This window comes from Ovis aries, chromosome 1 (assembly GCF_016772045.2).
Source record: "Ovis aries strain OAR_USU_Benz2616 breed Rambouillet chromosome 1, ARS-UI_Ramb_v3.0, whole genome shotgun sequence".
NCBI lineage: Eukaryota > Metazoa > Chordata > Mammalia > Artiodactyla > Bovidae > Ovis > Ovis aries.
In genome coordinates, this window is record NC_056054.1 from 256,493,150 (window position 1) to 256,514,445 (window position 21,296).

Sequence of the window (21,296 nt, forward strand, 5' to 3'; positions counted from 1 at the left end):
CTCTTGCTATTGTTTGGAACTTTGGAACTCTGCATTCAGATGCTTATATCTTTCCTTTTCTCCTTGGCTTTTCACTTCTCTTCTTTTCACAGCTATTTGTAAGTCCTCCCCAGACAGCCATTTTGCTTTTTTGCATTTCTTTTCCATGGGGATGGTCTTGATCCCTGTCTCCTGTACAATGTCACAAACCTCATTCCATAGTTAAAACTATTAGAATTTACCAATGAATTCAGTAAAACTCAGGATACAAAATTAATATACAGAAAATCTATTGCATTTCTATATACTATCAGAAAGAAAAATTCTGTTTACAGTTTCATTAAAAGTAATACAAGGAATAAATCTAACTAAGGTGAAAGGCCTGTACTCACTGATGAATGAAACTGATGACACTAACAAATGGAAAGATGTATGGTGCTCGTTGATTGAAGAATTTTGTTAAAATGACCATACTCTACAGATTCAATGCAATCCCCATCAAAATACCGATGATGTTTTCCACAATGATGCTATTGTTATCCAGTTTAACTTATATAGAGTATATCTTGTGAAACGCTGGGCTGGATGAGTTACAGCTGGAATCAAGATTGCCAGGAAAAATAACAATCTCAGATATATGTGGATGATACCACTCGAATGGCAGAAAGTGAAGAGGAAATTAAGAGCATTTTGTTGAGAGTGGAGGAGAGTGAAAAAGCTGGCTTAAAATTCAATATGAAACTAAGATCATGGCATCCAGTCCATCAGTTCATGACAAATAGAAGGAGAAAAGGTGGAAGTAATGACAATTTCCTCTTCTTTCACTCTAAAATCACTGCTGTGTGTGTATGCGAGTGTGTGTGTGTGTGTGTGTGGCCTCCCAGCCTCTCTCTCCCCGCCAGAACCATGTCGGGCAGGTCGGTTCGAGCCGAGACCAGGAGCCGGGCCAAAGATGATATCAAGAGGGTCATGGCGGCTATCGAGAAAGTGCGCAAATGGGAGAAGAAGTGGGTAACTGTGGGCGACACATCCCTGCGAATCTACAAGTGGGTCCCCGTGACGGAGCCAAAGGTTGACGATAAAAACAAGAACAAGAAGAAGGGCAAAGACGAGAAGTGTGGCTCAGAGGTGACCACGCCGGAGAACAGCTCCTCCCCGGGAATGATGGACATGCATGATGATAACAGCAACCAGAGCTCCATCGCAGACGCCTCCCCTATCAAACAGGAGAACAGCAGCAACTCCAGCCCTGCTCCTGAGCCCAACTCAGCTGCGCCCGGCGATGGCACCGACACCAAGGTGGACGAGGCCCAGGCCGATGGGAAGGAGCTCCCTGGGGCCGAAGATGCTTCCGACGAGCAGAATTCACAGTCTTCAATGGAAAACTCGATGAACAGTTCAGAGCAAGTCGATCGGCAGCCATCTGGAGATGCGGGCCTGGCTGCAGAGACATCTACAATCTCTCAGGTACCTCGATCGAGGTCTCAGAGGGGCAGCCAGCTCGGCCAGGAGCCTGCTGGGGTGTCGGGGGATCTGGAAGGAGTGCCACCCTCCAAAAAGATGAAACTGGAGGCTTCGCAACAGAACTCCGAGGAGATGTAGACGCCGAGTTCAGTCCTCTGATCCACGTCTCACGGGAGATCCATCAGCAGGCTTAGTTGTTGAACAACCTCACCCGAGCAGATCCCTGTCGGGTGCTGCTGTGAAGCAAAACACTCGAATCTTGAAGTGACTTTCCTGGGGAAGGCGAGGTCGACAGCTCAGGAGCGTCTGGACACTGTCTCTGAAGCCAAGATTACATTTGTGTTGCTGCTGTATTTTTTCCTCCCACTCCTCTATTTAATGATATAAGCTATTTGAGGTGGTACTGATCAGAATTCGCTTTTCATCGGGGCTTTCACTGTTCAACCGATATTCCTTCTGCTTTCTTTTTCGTGCCTTGTGCCCTTGAGGTGACCTCTGGCATGTTTTCCTGGTTGTTTTGCGTCTCCTTACAAGTGCCCTCTTGGTTCAGTTCAGGCAGCCATTGCTCCGGTCCTCGAGTCTTTCTCCTCCCTGCCCCAGGACTTCAGCTGGAGTGGACCAGGCAGGAGAAGGAGAGCTTGAGGCCGCAGAAGAGCAGGACCTCCCCGGCCATCTGGTTTTCTAGGTGCAGCTGGGAGGCTGCAGAATACACCCTGAGCCCTGGTTGGGGACAATGCTAGCTTCCAGGGTCCGAGGAGTCTCAGATGTCTGGGCATTGTTCCCAGGCTTGCGAGCCCTTGGATTGTCCTGGCACTTCCCCCCTCAGCCCCTCCCCACCATGTGGCAACCTCCCACACCTCCGAAGACGGACTGGCTCCTGTGGCTGATGGCAGGATGGTCTCCTTAAGACGATAAAGGGCTGGAGGAGGCTGGGAGCAGATGGCAGGAATAGCTGGTGCTGAACTTTCTCTCATAGGACGTTGCTTGGATTTCAAATCCACAGTCACCTGCTGCCCTAGTCTACCTCCCCAGCTCCACCTGGCCCCACCCGCGGGGGAGGTGAGGTTGCAGTCGGCCGAAATGCAGAGTCCACCGGCTTTCTGCACACTGTTCCGACTCCTGGAGCCAACAGTTGGATCACGTCTCTTTCCCAGGATGCTCCGAGGGTCCCCACGGGGGAGCAGGCCTTAAGGGTTGGAACTTGAGGCCAGAAATGAGGCCCCCGAGAAACTGGAGAGCTTTGCACTCCTCCAGAAAGGGAACGGATGAACTGCCTCACTCTTTGGTTCTGACTCTCAGACCCTTAACCCTTCTCCTGAGCTTTCTTTACTGCACTGGAGTTCCAACTCCCTTTGAGTTGTGTGAGGGGGGAGGGGGAGGGTTCCGGGTTTTGTTGGTGTTTTTTTTTTTTTTTTCTGTTTGTTTGTTTGTTTTGTTTCTGTTTCGGCCAATTGGTGCATATATTCAAGTAAAAAAAAAAAATAAAATAAAATAAAATCACTGCCAAAGGTTACTGCAACAGCCATGAAATTAGAAGATTGCTTCTTGGCAGGAAAGCTCTAACAAACCTAGACAGTGTGTTAAAAAGCAAAGATAACACTTTGCTGACAAAGGGCCATATAGTCAAGGCTATGGTCTTTCCAGTAGTGACGTATGGATGTGAGAGGTGGACCATAAAGGCAGAACGTTGCAGAACTGATGCTTTTGAACTGTGGTGTTGGAGAAGACTCTTGAGAGTCCTTTGGACAGCAAGGAGATCAAAACCAGTCAATCTTAAAGGAAACCAACCCTGAATACTCATTGGAAGGGCTGATGCTGAAGCTCCAATTCTTTGGCCACTTGATGCAAACAGCCAGCTGGAAAAGACCTTGATGCTGGCAAAGATTGAAGGCAGAAGAAGAGGGGACAGAGGGTGAGATGGTTGGATGGCATCACCAATTCAATGGACATGAACTTGGGCAAACTCTGGGAGATGGTAAGGGAAAGGGAAGCATAATGTGCTGCAGTCCATGGGGTTGCAAAGAGTTGGTCATGATTTAGCAACTAAGCAACAACATTCTTCATAGGATTAGAATAATTCTAAAATTTCCATAAACACCAAATATGCAAAACAATCTTGAGAAAGAACAAAGTTGGAGGTAACATGATCCCTGATTTCAAAGTATACTACAAAGTTATAGTAATCAAAACAGCATGATACTGGCATAAAAACATACATAAATCAATGGAAAAGAACAGAGAGCCCAGAAACAAACCCACACTTATATCATCAATTAATCTATGATAGTGAAGTCACTCAGTCGTGTCCAACTCTTTGCGACCCCATGGACACCAGGCTCCTCCGTCCATGGGATTTTCTAGGCAAGAGTACTGGAGTGGATTGCCATTTCCTTCTCCAGGGAACTTCCCGACCCAGGGATCAAATCCAGGTCTCCCACATTGTAGACAGACGCTTTACTGTCTGAGCCACCAGGGAAGTCAGTCTATAATAAGGGACAACAACAGAAAAAAGACAGCCTCTTCAACAAATGATTTGGGAAGCAGCTACCTGGAAAAGAAACTGGACTACTTACTCACACCATACATAAAAATAGACTCAAAATGGATTAAAGATTTAAATTTAAGACCCGAAACCATAAAACTTCTAAAAGAAAACACATAGGGATCATGCTCTTTACTCTCTCTGTTGTTGTTCAGTTGCAAAGCTGTGTACAACTTTTTGTGACCCCGTGGAATGCAGCATGCCAGGCTTCCCTGTCTTCCACTATCTCCTGGAGTTTGTCCATTGAGTCAGTGATGCCATTCAACCATCTCATGCTGTCACCCCTTTCTCCTCCTGCCTTCAATCTTGCCCAGCATCAGTCTTTTCCAATGGAAAAGTCTCTTCCAGAGTCTCTTCACAACAGGTAGCTGAAGTATTGGAGCTTCAGCTTCAATTCTTCTAATGAATATTCAGGGCTGATTTCTTTTAGGATTAACTGGTTTTATCTCCTTGCAGTCCAAGGGACTTAGTCATCTATAGCACAATTCGAAAGCATCAATTCTTCAGCACTCAACCTTCCTTATGGCCAACTCTCACATTCATACATGACTACTAGAGAAACCGCTAACTTTGACTGTATGGATCTTTGCTGGCAAAGTGATGTCCCTGCTTTCTAATACACTGTCTAGGTTTGTCATAGCTTTTCTTTCAAGGAGCAAGTGTCTTTTAAGGGCTGCAGTCACCATCTGCTATGATTTTGGAGCCCAAGAAAATAAAATCTGCTGTTGCCTCCCCTTTTTCTCCATCTGTTTGATGTCTCCTCAGGCAAAAGAAACAAAAAAATGGGACTACATCAACCTAAAAAAGCTTTTACTCATTTGCACAGTGAGGGAAACTACCAACAAAATGAAAAGGCCACCTACTGAATGGGAGAAGCTATTTGCAAAGGATATATCTGGTAAGTGCTTAATGTCCAAATTTTTAAAAAATTGGAGGCTGATTACATTATAGTGGTTTTTGCCATACAATGACATGAATCAGCCATGTTAATGTCCAAATTTAACTCATACAAGGATTTTCCTGGTGGTTCAGTGGTTAAGACTTCATGCTTCCACTGTAGGGAGCGAGGTTTTGGTTCCCAATTGGGGAACTAAGATCCCACATGCTGTGCAGCAGGACCAAAAAAAAAAAAAAAAATTCAAATTCAAATGGACAGAGGACCTGAGAAGACATTTTGCCACTGAAGTCATACAGATAGTCAGACACATGAAAGGATGTTCAATATCAGTATTACTCAGGGAAGTGTAAACCACAATATCACCTCACACCTGTCAAAATGGCCATTATCATAAAGACAACAAATAAGTGTTCTCAAGGATGTGGAGAAAAGGGAACCCTCATGCTATTTGTGGGAATGTAAATCTGTGCAGCCACTATGGAAAACTGTATGGATATTTCTCAAAAAATTAAAAACTGCAGTACAACCCAGCAATAACTACTCCTGGGTGTTTATCCAAGAAAAGCAAAATCTCTAAATTGAAGACATGTTCATCTCTATGTTCAATGCAGCATTATTTACAATAGCCAAGTTACTGTAATAGGAAGCAACCTGTGTCCATCAAGACACATGAAGAAAATGTGCTACATATATACAGTAATTGTTTAGTCACTAAGTTGTTTCTGACTCTTTGTGGCCCCATGGACTACAGCCTGCCACGCTCCTCTGTCCATGGGATTTTCCAGGCAATAGTACTGGAATGGATTGTCATTTCCTTCTCCAGGGGATCTTCCCAACCCAGGGCTTGAACCTGGGTCTCCCGCATTGTAGACACGCTTTACCGTCTGAGCCAAATTTAAAAAAAAATTAACAGAACTTTGAACATGTGGTTGCCAGAGTGGAGATGGGCATATGGGGATGGGTGAAATGGATGAGGAACAGGTACATACTTCAGTTACTAAACAAATGAGTTGCAGGCATGAAAAAAAACTACATATACTTACATTCCAAAATGAATAGTTCAAATACTTGTATCTCACTTTTGGTATTTCAAAAATTACTTTAAAAATATACTTTATTGTTTAGAAATTTAGGCACTACACGTGCTATGCTGTGCTTAGTCGCTCAGTCATGTCTGACTCTGTGACCCCATGGACTGCAGCCCACCATGCGCTTCTGTCCCAGTGGGATTTCCCAGGCAAGAATACTTAAGCAGGTTTCAATGGCCTTCTCCAGAGGATCTTCCCAACCCAGGGATTGAACCCAGGTCTCCAACCCATGTCTCCCACATTGCAGGCAGATTTATTGTCTGAGCCATCAGAGAAACCCAAGAATACTTGAGTGGGTAGCCTATCCCTTCTCCAGGGGAACTTTCCTACCCAGGAATGGAAGCAGGGTCTGCTGCATTGTAGGTGGATCTTTTACCATCTGAGCTACCAGGGAAGCCTAGTAGGGACTATAATTCAGACTAAATTCTGAAATTTCTCATTCGAGAAATTTGTAAATTTCTCAGAGGATAAGGCCTCAAATATTTAGTTTACATAGTGTACACTATGTAGTGTAGATTCCCCTGCCATGGTCTAATAAGACAACAAAACAATACAGCAATGAAGACAAGTGTGCATCTCAGTTTTGATCTTTGGAAAAGAATATTCGTCACAGCTTCACAATTTCATTCCAGGTCTGGTTTTTTAACATTAAAAACAAACATTTCTCAAATGGGAAGGTCACTCAGGATGAGATTATCATCCTCCCAGAGCAAAGCAGGAATGTCATCAATCCTCCATTTCCAAAGACAGAGGATAAGTTACCAGTTGAGCAAAAACCAGACTCCAAAATCCATATATTTACTTTTTATTGAATTTGTTAATGACACATAGTTTTTGCACTGCCAAACCATGCCTGAGAATTCAAAGAAAGAAATGGTACAATGGACAGCCTCATCCACCCATCATACAGCATATTAAAACTTGATTCATGTGCACTTTGATAATTCCACGTATCTTTTAAAAAGTTGTAACAAGGGTTGGGATTTTTAAGTCTCCTTGCAGGTCTTTAGATTTCTATGCTATTAAATAACTTTTCCCATATAGTCATCTCAGTTCCTCAATAACATAACCCCCACAAAATTTTGCTGGAAAAAAATGCACTTTTCAGGGGATTTATGTGGCTCAAGGTCCAAGAGATTATTTGTTAAAAGATTTTTGGTTCCCAAATGATGTCTTCAGATTAACCAAGAATCCTTTGTTTCTCAATCATCCAACCTCTCCTTGGCTGGCTCAGCTACTCACCCAAGCACAACAGAACATAGGCATCCTGCCTGCCACCTCAAGTAACTCCAACATTATTGCCCAGATACACTTTGCAGGTCCCATCAGGTGATTCTGTTAGCTTCCCAGGAGTGGGATTCCTGCACTGACACTTTTATCAAGACTCAACTCCTAGAGGAAAATGCTCCCACAACAGGATCGTTTTACTCACCCATTTGCTTCACTCTTGGCCAGTAGCAAGTCTGCAACTCCTACATTTGGCAAAGGGATTTTATTATAGAGAAACCCAGACTCTGCATCAAGTGGTCACATGCCACTTTGAAATAGTTCTACTGAAGATAAAAAACTAGGAAATTACCAGACTATCTCATTAGACGGAAAGACTTTTCAGTAATCCTGGGTAGCATCCTGGTGTCCCTTTTCAGGACTAAAAATTACTGGATAGTTTAAGCTGTAATTATTAAAAACAGAAGTGCTACATCACCTGTCTCTCACCCCTGACTCTCCAAATGATCAACTTAAAGACATACCAGAAGGTTGATACCAAAGCTAGGCTGGGACAATCACTGCATCTACAGAATACCTAACACCTTAAATGTTTGGGCACAAGTGCATCTGGAATTCTTGTCAAAGATCATGCAAGATCTGTGAAACTTGAGCGTATTTTAAGTTGAGGTTCTGCTCTTACTGCTTTGAATTTGTAAGGACAAGACAGTGACTCCCTTGGCCTGAGCAGAAACTAAACAAAGTCTTTCCACCAGTTTACTATACAATTTAGACCTGATTAGAGGAGGCTTTAGCAGCACCTGAAGTAGAGCCCCCTGCATTTACTGCCCTTTACATTAAAGGCCATTTGGTTCCACTCTAGGGACTGGCAAATTCATGAGACATTTCACAATTCCAATGCATACTTCAGGTTACTGTGCTAAGCAATATGCTCTGTAAAAGACCTATTCCAAGTGATAGCAAAAAAAAAAAAAAAAAAGCCTTAATATGGAACACAGAAAAAGCATTACCCAAATAAAAAATTACTAAAAGAAATAAGATTCTTCCCTCCTACCCCTTTCCCCACTTGGTGACCAAAGTTTGGTTGAATTTAATTTGTGGTTACCTCAGAATACAACTCAAAGTTTTAAATTATAAATCAGAGCCCTACAGATTTTCCAAGCACATCAGTTCTTTTGAGAGCGGCATGTTCCAGGAAGTCTAATCCAGCCACAGCCCACCTCAGAGTATTCCTTATAGATGGGGCACAGGACAGGTTAATTAAGGTCACTTAAATCTTCATCTTTTACAGCAGATCAGAACCCAGATGGCTGACTTTCTGCAGGATTTCTGATAGGAATCCAGTAGAGCTGGTTTCAAGTTTCACATCGACACTTAACAGCTGTAACCTTCTTATCCAGAAGTTGTGATCCACATGAAGTCCACAATGAGTGCAGCAAATCTGAGGTAGTCAACCCTTACGAAGGCTCAGTATCTGAACATAAAAAGATTTTGATATGACCACTGGCTGCAGGTTTTGACTTTTTGTACTCGCAGAGTAATTATCAAAGAACACTGCTGAATCTAGTTCAAACATTAATATAACTATGAAAACCCCCCTAAATCCAACACACATAAAGAGCAGTTGTAACACTTAAACTTCCATAGTGCAACATGGTCAGTCATGTAGACCAAGTGGTCTGCATCGGCGGTAGATCCAGCAGAGATCAGATGAGGGATGGCTGTCCGTGGTGGTTAGCTGTGGCTTAGTTATCTTAGAAGGGTTAGCAAACACCATTCCTTAATTGTACTGTGTGTGGCTGCTTTTCTGATTCTCAAGCACAGCATACTGGTTGTCTAGCTGAAGTTTAAGGGCCTGGTTTTTTGAAAACTCATCCCTACCTCTAGTTTTGTGTCTTACTACTTCAAAGCTCTTCTCCATTTCTTTATCCCTAAGGGAAAAGAAATGTAATCAGTAAATATTTTTTCTTCACTAGGCTGTTCTGAAAATATTTTCTTGAATTAAAATAAAAAAGCCACCCCTTTGAAAAATCTTGAGGAAGGGATAGGAGGGGGAAACTGGCGAGTAAAATCCTTATCAAAATCATTTTTAAGGCTTCAATTGAACAGAAATTATAGAATACTGTACTGAAGCTCTACGGTCATATTTTCTGTGGTAGCAATCTACCAAGTATTATTAACTGAAATCCTATTCTGGGACCAACTTCAAGACAACCACAAAGTTAAAAAGCTGTCTAATGACATGGTGAATGCTTCTAAGACTCACTTTTACTCTTAGCAAAAAAAACACAATACCTCTTTTTTTTATACGTAAGGGCAACAATTTTCTCATTTGAATAAAGTTCTACTCATTATTCAAAGATCTCTCTGCACTTCTACTTTATGGGAATGGATCAGAAAAAGATGTGTGTGGTGAATCAGTGCCTTGTGTGTAGGACAGAGCAAGTCAGAGGTTTAAATTCAAGTCAGCTGTGCCCTCAAAGAGGCAAAAAGGCTAGGATTTAATTTAAAAGCCACCCCTCCAAATTCCATATTATGTCATTTACATTTCTTATTTTATTACATAAAAAAAAAAACCATGTCCCTATATAAGATGTGGATGTGCCATATGTGGTCATTTAACTCCTGGTAGCATTCATTTTAAGTACTTGCTGAAATAAGATTATTTTTAGTATTAGATATATAAATGTCAGCATCTTTCATCTATTCACATTAACTGGGAATACAATAAAATATTGCCAATTTCTCTAGTCTATAAGAAACGTTGAAGCAGCAATAATGGATCCAATACTTCTTAAGAATTCTAACTAGGTAAGACTTGTCATGGCTACAGAATGGCATAAACCAGGGAAAAGAGCAACTTGCAGAAGATGTCTGTCTTTGGTGCTCTTTCCCCTCAGCCCTTCTAGGGTTCTTCCTCTCCTCCTCAATTCCTGGGCATGTAAGACCTACCTTAATTCTTAATTACCTCTCAGCTGCAGCCTGGGCTTTACTGCAATCCTCAAGGCAGGTTTTCAAATACCAAACACCCCATTTTCTGGCCAAGGCAAATGGTTTCAAAACAAAATATTGAGAATACTTACTTCCGGCTTTCTACATGCTTGGCAGTGGACTGCAGGGATGGGAACTGCGTATCACTATAGATTTCTGGTGGTCCTTGTGGTGCTTTCCTTGTTGTGGTCAACCTGGCTCCAGGAGGCCTATACACGCCACTAGTCATTGTTGGTTCTGGGGTTTCTGTAACTGACATTTCACAACAGTTTAGAGAAACCACTGAAGTGCCTGGCATTTTAACAAGCTACTCCTGAATTCTTGATCATTTAACAACTATGGGGAAAAAAACCCCCACAATATTTATTTGCATTAAAGGTCTCTGAACAACACAAAGAAAGAAAATTATCTGAGAGATTACCCTTCTGAGAACTCATTCTTCAGACTGAGTAAAATGGGAAAAGGAAAAAAAAAGATGGGTACTTAGTCAGCTGTCAAAAACCAAAAAACAAACAAACAAAAAACCTTAAATATGTCTGGCAAGCTATAGGATCACTATAGGATTACTGTAAGACTTAAGCAGCCTACAGCCTTAACTTCCAGGTTCCTTTGAGGATATGAACATGTTTAGATCAGACACAAATCTCTCTCCTAGCAATGGAAAAGACCCTACTCACTCACTGCAAATATGCATTTAGTTGAAAGCTGACTACCTATTAAAACTATAGACAAATAACACATCTTTATGAAAATGAAATATTAAGATTACCAACTACTGGAGCAGGAGGTGCTTGTACCGGAGCAGTTTTATTCCAAGGTCCTGAAGATTTTTCTACACCACCACCACCACCTCCACCTTCTTCCCAATTATCACTTGGATCTTCTCTCTTTTCAACTTCATCTTCTTCCTTTTCACTATTGGAAAATAAATACGTGAATTTAATTACAGAAACAAGTTTTTTGTTTGGGTCCTGGGGGACAGGCCTCAAGAGGGATATGGAAAAAAATTAAGCACCCGAGCAGTCCAATCTTCAGGTGGAAAATCTGTCAGTCCAAATCCTTAGTTCTATCAATACTGATCTGTGACTCTGGAGAAGGTACTTAACCCTCTTCAAGCCCAAATGCCAAGTTCTTTTTTTTAAACAAAAAAGGGAAAGGAAGAAATAGGGGATTTTATTTTATGTACTGGGGCCTCAACTTAACTTCATGTGAAAGAATTCATCACTGGAAAAAAGTTCATAAAACCACTGACAGTCTCCATTTCCCTTTCTGCAAACTTCATACACTCAAGAACATCTAGAAATATTTAACATACTGACACATCAACTTATAACAATCTACGTTGATTACTTATAGGAGTCCCCACTGAGGGAGGGAAGAAAGGTCAATCTAACCTGACATGTAGAGAAAAATATTCAAAAGTACAATTACTAGATTTTTTTCTGGAACCAAAGTATACAGCCATTTATAGTAAGCATATTTTCAGATTAATTCAGATCAAATGAATTGTTTTTAAAAGTTGCCTAATTTCATTTGCTAATCCTTTAGTACATGTAACAAAATACTCTCAGAATTAATTCACATTCCAACAGAGGAAAACAAGTTAAGTTTTCAGCATCAGTCTCTACTATCCAGACACAGGGAATACACAGAACTGGTTCCTAATAACAGAGATGTGTCACCCATTTAAAGAAGAGTAAAAGAACTCAGTCTTTGGCTTACTAGTGATTACAAATGCAAAACACATTCTCAGTGGTGACATACCATTCTAAGATTCTATTTAATGCCTCTTTTTAATTTATCTATTCTTGAATTGACTTGAGTCAGAAGTGTATAATCTCTCCAAGGTATCTTTGATGATGTCTCCTTGTGTTGGATTACTTATTACTGGGTCATGTAAACCTGAATGTGCTAAATTAACAAGTACATATATCTTGTCTCTCTATTGCACTGGCTTGACAGCACAACGATAACTGCCAAGTCAAACTTGCCTTGCCCCTGCAAATGACGCATCTGGCACAGACATCACCTTTTCCCTGGATTATTTCCCATGACACTAGTGGTGTTTCCTAGGTCTTCAGCTTTTCAATCTCCACCATCAATCTAACTATCCTTTCCTCTATTAAAAAAACATACTGTCCTTGGCCTTCCACTCTTTGATATATTTTCTCTTTTTGACAGCTGATCCATAATGATGGTCCATCACAATGTGTACATGACTCCTACCCTGACTGTGACCTTGGGAACATTAGGGCTTCTCTTGGTTTTTGCAAAATAACATGAGGGTGTTAGCCTTCTATGTCTATTAAAATAAGTTCTGGCTATACGACAAACTTCTTGAATTGCTAATGGTCTCCTTTAGTGACACTGAGACAATGGTACCATGCAACACTACCCACCAACCAGAGGTAACTGCAGAATTTAGAGGCCTAGGGTGGCAACAGGAAGGGGAAAGTGGAATGAACTTACCTTCAATCTGCATTTATAGCAAGATTTTACTTAAGACTACGGTTTGAGAGGAGAAAAGGGTAGAGAGTATGGCTAAGCCAGCCTTCAATTTTCCTTGTTGATAACATGTAGTAGAATTCCATGCAGTCATTTAAAATAATGTGTTAGGCTTATACTAACATGGAAATAATAATCATTTCATATAAACAATGTACTAAAACAAAACCTATTGTACCTAATATAAATAGAAAGACATCTAGAATGATTGTTTAGCTAAATGTTAAAAAGTGGGTGCTAGAATGCATGATTTTACTTTCTTCATGCAGTTAGGAGCAAATTCTAAGGCCAAACTGCCTGTTCAATACATGCAGACTCTGCGATTTACCAGCCAGAAAGAGTAAGTACGGCACCTAACTTCTGTATGCCTCAGTCTCCTCATGTGTAAAATGGGGAAAACAATCCCATCATGAAGACCGATTAACAGACATAAAGCACTCGGAACAGTGCTTGGTACACAGTAAGTAAGTGCTGTCAGTACTTGCTATTATATGCTTTTTTAATATTTTGAGTTTTCATAAAAGAATCACATTCTTTAACAGGAAAAAAATATAGCATTTGGAAAAAGCAAAAACACAACAAGAAAACGTTCTTTTAAATCAGATACCAAGCAGTATGACCTTCTTCCTAAAGCTTTTAAGCAGAATGACTAGGTAAGAGTATGAATGTCATAATTTATCCAGGAGTGTAACAGTGGTACTCAAATGTCAAAATTGTCCCCAAAGAAGCTTTTTTTTTAAAAAAAAGTTACCCACTTCTGAACCCACACCTATGTAAATTACACTATAATGTAATTTGGGCTATGAATAAAAGTACAGGTGTTATTCACTTAGCTATAATGACTAAGTAGTTAGTAATGTCCTAGCGACCCAATTCATGCCAGATGGGGAGATAAGAGGCTCATAAAGATTTAAGTGACTTCATGGCACTTTTTGGAGAAGGCAATGGCAACCCACTCCAGTTCCCTTGCCTGGAGAATCTCATGGATGGAGGAGCCTGGTAGGCTGCAGTCCATGGGGTCGCAAAGAGTCGGACACGACTGAAGTGACTTAGCAGCAGCAGTAGCAGCATGGCACTTTTACACTCTAATATTCCCCTAAACTATGATAGCTTTCATTTGGTCAGTTACATTTTGAAATGGTTTTTCAGCAATGCACTGAATCACAATTGTTCACATATATATAACTTAAAAATAGCTATTTCCTTAAATTATTTTAATATTTGGTGATTAATAATTTAAACTCCAAAATTATCAGCTTGTAATAAACTGAAAGCCAAAAAAATGTTAACGTTGATTATCCCTTGAATATGTCTTTATGCTGCTTTACTTTTCAAATGTTCTAAAACCAAAAAACCTTGTTTTCCTAATCTGCAAAAAAAAGAGAAAAATTCCAATTCAGTATGATAGAATGCTGAAAGTTTTCACTTTCTCTCAGAGACAAGTGACAGAAATGAATTTTTTTAAAAACCCCACAAATCCTAAATACCTCCAGAGTATAAACTACACTAGAAAATAAGTGATCTATTTTAATTACAGGGATTTTATATTGATAATAGGCACAAGACAACTTAGTATTTTGGCTTCATAAGATTCTGAAATATTAGCTCAAGGCTGGAAAATTGTCTAGTTGAGATACTTCATTCAACAGAGGGAAATAAGGCCCAGAGATGCTAAGAGCCTTGCTAAAATGCTACAGTACCAACAGCAGGACAGAAATAATTTAAATATCGTATTACTCTTTCATACTTAGGTATTTCAGAAAATATCAAACCTCCAAATGCCAAAGAACAAAAAACATGTTACAAAGAATTATTTCCACAGAAGACAACTAGGCTAGAATTTAATGGTTAACCCAATATACAGCTTCTCATCAGCTAAATTTGATGCTTTAAAAACTACAATGCCACTATAAACTCATTATCACAACTCAAAAGTATACTGTCTTAAATATGCTTTGGTCTACACTATTGGTGGGGTACGAGGAATGATAATGCTAGAAAAAGGAGTATTTACTTAGTATCTCTATACCAGGCCAGGCAGTGTTATACCCACTTTACAAAGCTAAACCTCGAAATAACAAAGACAGGGAGGAGACCCATTGTACATATGCTGCTGCTGCTAAGTCATTTCAGTCATGTCTGACTCTGTGCAACCCCACAGACGGCAGCCCACCAGGCTGCCCCGTCCCTGGGATTCTCCAGGCAAGAACACTGGAGTGGGTTGCCATTTCCTTCTCCAATGCATGAGAGTGAAAAAGTCAAAGTGAAGTCACTCAGTTGTGTCTGACCCTCAGTGACCCCATGGACTGCAGCCTTCCAGGCTCCTCCATCCATGGGATTTTCCAAGCAACAGTACTGGAGTGGGGTGATTGTACATATGAGGAAACTCATATTCAGATACTTAAAGGACCTTCCCCAGGGCTACAAGGTAGCAGAGTCAAGTCAGTGGGACTCCAGAGCCCATGTTCTTTCAGGCTGCCCCTCAATTCATTTTATTCTCTTTATAGCTCTAAAATATGATACGAAAATTTTCTATATTTTCAGATTTGAGAAACTCACCTTTTTGAAGTAAGACTAATCAGGATCACCCATGCTACAGCAAAAAAACATAATATTCTTACCTCCTTATCTCAAGGGACATTACAGAATTTAAGCATCCTATCTCCCCTCTCCCAACACTAAAGCAGCTAACACAAAATTCAGACTTGACTGCACTTTTGCCAGTAATAATGGGCAGCTCCACTGGTTTTATGCAACCACTGCCATGATAGTAAACTGGGGAGACAGAAACCGCCTGACGAGTCATGCCTGGCAGCTTAAAATGTCACTGTATCCCATCCAAGGACTCTTTCTCGACCCCTTCATGGCAGATCTAAGCGTCTCTCTCCTGGGCTCCATCCACAGCCTCTACAAATCACTGAAATGACCCACAGGTGTTCAGCTGAGCATGAGTTATTTATTTTTTTTTACAACTCCAAGACCTAACAATCAATGCTCGGACATCAAGTATTTTCTACAATGAATCCAGATTGGATGCTGAAGTAATTTCTTCTCTTCAAAGGACAACTTAACTAGTTCTACCTAATCGCTTTAAGTCTAGCTGTTCAAAGATTTCTAGACAACCACTGGGCTCATGTTAGTGAAACATGACAAATGCTCACCATTTAGTAACAAGTAGTAAATGAAATCTTTCTCCCTCAAATCCATTTTAAAGATGGGAAAGGCCTATAGGTCCTACCATCAACCAATAATCTAAGCTTAAGCACCAGGCTCTTTCTTTTATCATCTCAGTGGCTTCTCTCTCAGAACCTGTCTGTAAACAATGATGCAATCCTGAATAAGAGTTATTAACTTAGACACAAAACTTGACACGTGACTGCCTACTACTCCTGGTACTTAAATCTTGAGCTAGTTGGTAAATGTGAGCTACAATGTTAACACAGTATGTTTACTGCTGTTGAAAACTTCCCCTCTTTCAATTGCACTTAACTTCAACAAAGGCTGAGCATGCTAACTTACTACAACGACTAGTGCCAAGAACTTTTAAGACTGTATGCAGCTAACTAAAGAGAAAGCAAATGTAGCAAAAATGATTGGTAGATCTCAGGCAAAAGTATAAGGGTACTTATTCTACTATTCTTTCAACTTTTCTGTGGTTTGCAATTTTTCAACACAAAAAGGAGGAAAAACATTAGCACTACAGACAGAGAATTTCAAGATATTTTAAGTCAGTTTCTAAAGTTTCCTTTTCTCTTGTCCCATACTGAAAGGCTGCCTCTCTCATGGATAGAAAAGATGACAAATTAGCCACCCCACTCCAATATCTGAGAGGAGAGAGATTCATTTCTCTCTCCTTCCAAGGGCCAGCCCAAAAGGTAAGATCAAGCCATAGACAATCATTCAAGAACTCCAGCAACTCTGAGGATTTGTTTGTATGATTACACTACTGCCAGCCTGAAATGGCATGTTGTCCTACTAAGTCCACAGTGAACTGACTCATGCATGCGTGCTCAGTCACATCCAACTCTGTGACCCCATGGGTTGTAGCCCGTCAGGCTCCCCAGGCCATAGGATTCTTCAGGCAAGAATACTGGAGTGGGTCCTTCTCCAGGGGCTCTTACTGATAGAGACTGACGCAGCCTCTCCTGTGTTGTCAGGCGGATTCTTAACCACTGAGCAATCTGGAAAGCCCACTGACTCACCAGCCTAGGGCTTTAGTCATGTGTCTCCACAACTCCTTCAAATATTGGAATCATAAAGCAGATGCTTCATGGCTAAACAGTGAAATTCCCAAGAGTAAATCACTCTACCCACGAAACAGAGAAGTTGATTAACATGAACCAAGTGGATGTATTATGAACATCCTGTTCAAAATCCTCACAACAAATCTGAGCAGTCATCTCAATTCTGCAGATGAGAACACTCACAAGTAAAGTGACTCACCCAAGGTCACACATAAGCATCAGGGCTACAATGCAGGCCCAGGTTCATCTTTCCCTAAGTCCATGTTTTTGCCATACTATCAACTACAGCCTATGTGTGTGAATAACCTACTTTCCATTCTATTGAACTAATGTGTCTTTCCCTGGGGATTTCCACTTCTACTGGAATGGGTTGCCATTTCCTTCCCCAGGTTATCTTCCCCACCCAGGGACTGAATCTGCATCTCCTGCATGGGCAGGAGGATTCTTTACTACTGAGCCATCTGAGAAGGCCCAAATCCAGTCCAAAGTTAAAACTTTCAGTCATTATTATGAAACCTCTGACAGCTTCTCACTCTCAAGCCTTTCCTGGAAACTTACGTTCCCTTCTACTGATTTATGAAGGCAACAGAGACCCCAGACGCCATAATGACTAAGGAGCCACAAAAGCAGCTTTCTTCAGGAAGAAGGTATGGTTTTCAATGTTAGCAGCTAAGAGAAAGACCTCTGCATGGCCACTAAGTGGGCATGACTAGATGCTAAAAATGTAAAATGCAGTATAAAAGCTGCTCTATTTTGGGTCAAGCAAACCTCAGTGCTCACACTAGCTGAGATTTAATTACATCTCTGGCAAAAGTGAAGGATAAAAGTGATTTAAGTAATGTTCCACCACCTCAGGAGTAGCTAAAAATGAAGAAAAATAACCCTGAATGGATATGGGATATACAGTCAATGACAAAAATTGATGGTAGCTTAAATATCCTGTGTAACAAAATCAACTTCTAGCACTCAATGCACTTGAAACCTCTTCCCTCAGAAAGTGCTGCTCTTGCTCAGTAATCGAGTCTTTGAGAACATACAGTACATGGGCTGGCAATCAGGAAAGGCAGGGCAAAAGCCTACTCCACCACTGAGCACAGGAACCCATCACACAGGCACCCATCACACAGGCGGTTCCACTACCACAAATAACTGTTAACAACTCCACATCCCTCCTCCCCGTTTTTAAAAGCCAAGCCCCAGGAGAGAGAAAATGGATTATTTTCTAAACTATACCTCTTCAAAAAGATCTAACACATGAAGGAAGCCAAGAAGTGGTTGGGAATAAACCTCCCGTTTTATCACCTCTACTTCACACCACCAGGAAGGTATTTCAAACGTAGAGAAAGTATTCCCCAAGTTTCCCACTATCAATCATGTTTCACTTTGCAACGACGTGAAAGCACCTAGGACATGAATACCTAGTTGTGGTTTAAGTATTCAACAAATGTCAAACTTTAGCCCTGCTTTTTAACAAGTTATTTAACATTATAAACATTACCATCTAGTGAGTCCTTCATTGGAAGGACTGATGCTGAAACTCCAATACTGTGGTCACCTGATGTGAAGAACTGACTCACTGAAAAAGACCCTGATACTGGGAAAGATTAAAGGCAGGAGGAGAAGGGGACGACAGAGGATGAGATGTCTGGATGGCATCACTGACCTCCAGAAGCTGCTGATGGACAGGGAAGCCTGCAGTCCATGGGGTCGCAAAGTTGGACACGACTGAGCGACTGAACTTAACTGAGTGAGGTCAAAGAACAGTATTCTGTTAAGGAAAAGTTATTTCCTCCACTGTGCCAGGTGGTCACGAGTAAATATAAATCACAAACTTCAATCTGGAAGGCAGTGCATCAGGATCATTTCTTTTTTTGGCTACACCACATGGTATGCAGGACTAGTTCCCCAACCAGCAGAAGAACTTGGGCCTCTAGTAGGGAGAGCACTGAGGTAATTCCCTAGGATCACTTGTTTCTTGAAACTGGGAATAAACAGTTTTTAATCTAAGCTAGTGGATTTTCTACTTCATGAAACCCTCAAAAACATGACATTAATTTACATGAATCTAAAGTTCATGTGACTACCATACACTGGATTTGATATAACATGTTAATTTCAAATCTTCTAAACCAACCAATGTAATTTTCAGGAATTACTGTTTTCTTAAAACTTTACACTTATACTATGACTCCATTTCTATAAATTTCTAGGGGAAATTAATCTATATTGTTAGGACAGTGGTTATTTGGGGGTGAAAACAATGACTACAAGAGGTTAGGAGAGGGGCTTTCTTCTCTACCAGTAAAGTTTCCTTTCTTGACTTCCGTGCTGATTACACAAGTTGAATAGGTAAAATCTGTATTTCCCTGTAACTATGCTTCAATTACAACCACCCATGTTATCTTTTGGGACAAAAGCTAAGTTCAACCCACCAACATTAAAAGCAAAAATTTTGAAAGCACAAAATCCATTTTAGCTGTCTCAAAAAGGCCTAACCAAGATTTGAAGTAGGCAAGCTCTCACAGGATTTTAGAACTGGCAGCTAATTTGGCATATAAAAGCGCTGCCATCACAGAGGAGGAACAGACACAATCCATTAGTGGTAATAAGCATACCTAAAGCACAAGAGTACTGTGATGCTGTTTTAGGACCAAAAAAACCCCCATACAGTGTTTATCCTGTGAGTGACATAAACGTTATTTGTAACCAAGCCATACCTTATTTGCATTGCTTGAACTCTTAAGCCGCTGTAATCAACCTCTTTTTGCTCAAATTCTTTCCACTCATCTTCCTCCTGTAAAACAAGTAGCCGGTAGTCAATTAAAGCTATTTTAAAAACACAACTAAAACAACTATCAGACTATGAAAAAGGGATCCAGTGGCTGGAACCTAAAGTGTAGACTCGTTTTCTGGCCAAAGCCCTTGCTCAATCCCAAGGCCACTAGGCTTGAGGATAAACGTGACTAAACTTTGTTACTTCCACGAGACTTTTGTTACTTTAAAAACAACCAGGAAACGTCGGATGAAGTCAATAGTAAGCCCAGAACTAAACGTCTACCTCAATCTTGTATGAGACTTTTACAGATTTCCAGACCAAGTCGAGCCAATTAGATCCGCCACAAATGTAACTGTTAGAAAATTCAGCTCACACTACTGGGCTGAAATCAGAACGCTAAATTACTCAGAGTAGACGTCACCCGATAGATGCACTTCCGACCCGGGCCGATTCCCCGGGAGGGTGCCGCCGCCTGCCTGCGTGTTGGCCCGAGCCAGGCAACGAGGGTCGGGAGCTGGGCTGCTGTGGTCCGGCGGGGAACGCTAGGCGGCCCGCCGTGGGAAGCCCGCGTCACGTGGCAGCCTCCGCGCCCGTCAGCCCGCCGGCCGGCCCCGGCCGCTTCCCCAGGCAGGCAGGCGGGGGCGGGCACATGGGCGCAAGCGCGCGGCCCGGGCCCTAACTCCCCGGCCCCTCACCTTTGTCACAACCTTGGTGGCGGCCCCAGGGCCAGTGGCCCCCAAGCCCGCGGTCCCGCTATCGCCCGGCCGGGTCCCCGCGCCCGCCCCACCGCCCGCCGCGCCCGTGGCTCCGCTGCTCCCGCCAGCGCCGCCCGCCGCGCTCGCTGCGCTCGCCGCCCGGTTGCTCCGCTCCTTCTTCTTCTTTTTATCTCTCTTGGCGAAGAAGTTGTCTAGGCTCCGCTCCTCCGTCTCAGCCATGGCCGCGGCCTCCTTGGCCCGGATGGGTGGGGCCGGTGGCGGGCGAGGCCCGCCGGGGCTCCGAGCTCGGGGTCGAGGCCGGCTCGGCGCTCAAGCTCCCTGGCGCGGCGACGCCTCAGTCCCGCGGGGTCGCTGAGGCGTGTGCAGCGGGGCGACCGGGCCCCCCCCCCGCCTGCTGGCGGACGGTGGTACGGTCCTCCTAGGGGCTCGCGTGCCGCTTCCGCTGCCCGAGCCCGCCCGGGCTGCAGCTGCTGCCGCGATCGCGGTGCAGGATCCCGCCCGCTCCACAGCTGGAGGGAAAAAGGAACGCGCGGGCCAGAGGCTCCGGCAAGAGTGCTGGGTTAGCGGCGGCGCGTGCAGGAGGAAGACGCGAGGACGCAGGCCGGGAGAGGAGGGGATAGGGGGTGGGGAGGGGAGGGAGGGGGAGGAGGGAGGGCGGGCCACCAGAAAAGAGAGGCAGCGCCCGCGCCTGCGTACTTAGCTCCGCCTGCCACTGTGGGAGCGTGGAGGGGAGGGCGGTGAGAGGAGACGGAGGCGGAGCTGGCAAGGGAGCCAATCAGGTGCCAGGACGAAGCGCTTAGGCGACAATCCCTGCCTCAGACGGGGCGGGGCTGTGGCTTGGGGGCGGGGAGAGGGTGTATGCTAAA

At 42.7% G+C, this 21,296-nt stretch overlaps 2 protein-coding genes across 7 annotated transcripts; one reads left to right on the plus strand and one right to left on the minus strand.

Moving 5' to 3' along the window:
• Positions 1-861: 861 nt before the first annotated feature.
• On the plus strand, positions 862-1,671 carry LOC121818576 (B-cell CLL/lymphoma 7 protein family member A-like). The gene has a single exon (XM_042242785.2). The coding sequence runs from the start codon at positions 886-888 to the stop codon at positions 1,579-1,581; it is 696 nt and encodes a 231-aa protein (XP_042098719.1). The 5' UTR covers positions 862-885; the 3' UTR covers positions 1,582-1,671.
• A 5,089-nt stretch (positions 1,672-6,760) lies between these two features.
• CDV3 (CDV3 homolog) lies at positions 6,761-21,020 on the minus strand. 6 transcript variants are annotated; one of them, XM_060395731.1, is made up of 6 exons: positions 20,410-21,020; positions 19,656-19,732; positions 10,959-11,104; positions 10,282-10,441; positions 9,080-9,129; positions 6,761-8,672 (listed from the first exon to the last, which is right to left on the minus strand). In XM_060395731.1, the coding sequence occupies exons 1-6, from the start codon at positions 20,647-20,649 to the stop codon at positions 8,656-8,658; spliced, it is 690 nt and encodes a 229-aa protein (XP_060251714.1). In that variant the 5' UTR covers positions 20,650-21,020; the 3' UTR covers positions 6,761-8,655. The 6 variants fall into 6 exon arrangements, with proteins under 6 accessions (XP_060251714.1, XP_027816155.1, XP_027816149.1 ...); XM_027960354.2 differs by lacking the exon at positions 9,080-9,129; XM_027960348.2 differs by having other exon boundaries at positions 6,761-9,129.
• Between the last annotated feature and the right edge of the window lie 276 nt (positions 21,021-21,296).

What these genes read in the sequence shown, in the direction of transcription:
- LOC121818576 (XM_042242785.2), top strand. Translation starts at nt 886, where the DNA reads ATGTCGGGCAGGTCGGTTCGAGCCGAGACCAGGAGCCGGGCCAAAGAT.
- CDV3 (XM_027960348.2), bottom strand. Translation starts at nt 20,649, where the DNA reads ATGGCTGAGACGGAGGAGCGGAGCCTAGACAACTTCTTCGCCAAGAGA. An exon ending in CCACCAAGGTTGTGACAAAG is followed by an intron (nt 19,733 to 20,409) that starts GTGAGGGGCCGG and finishes CTTGTTTTACAG; the next exon opens with GAGGAAGATGAGTGGAAAGA. An exon ending in ACCTCCTGCTCCAGTAGTTG is followed by an intron (nt 10,442 to 10,958) that starts GTAATCTTAATA and finishes GTGAAATGTCAG; the next exon opens with TTACAGAAACCCCAGAACCA.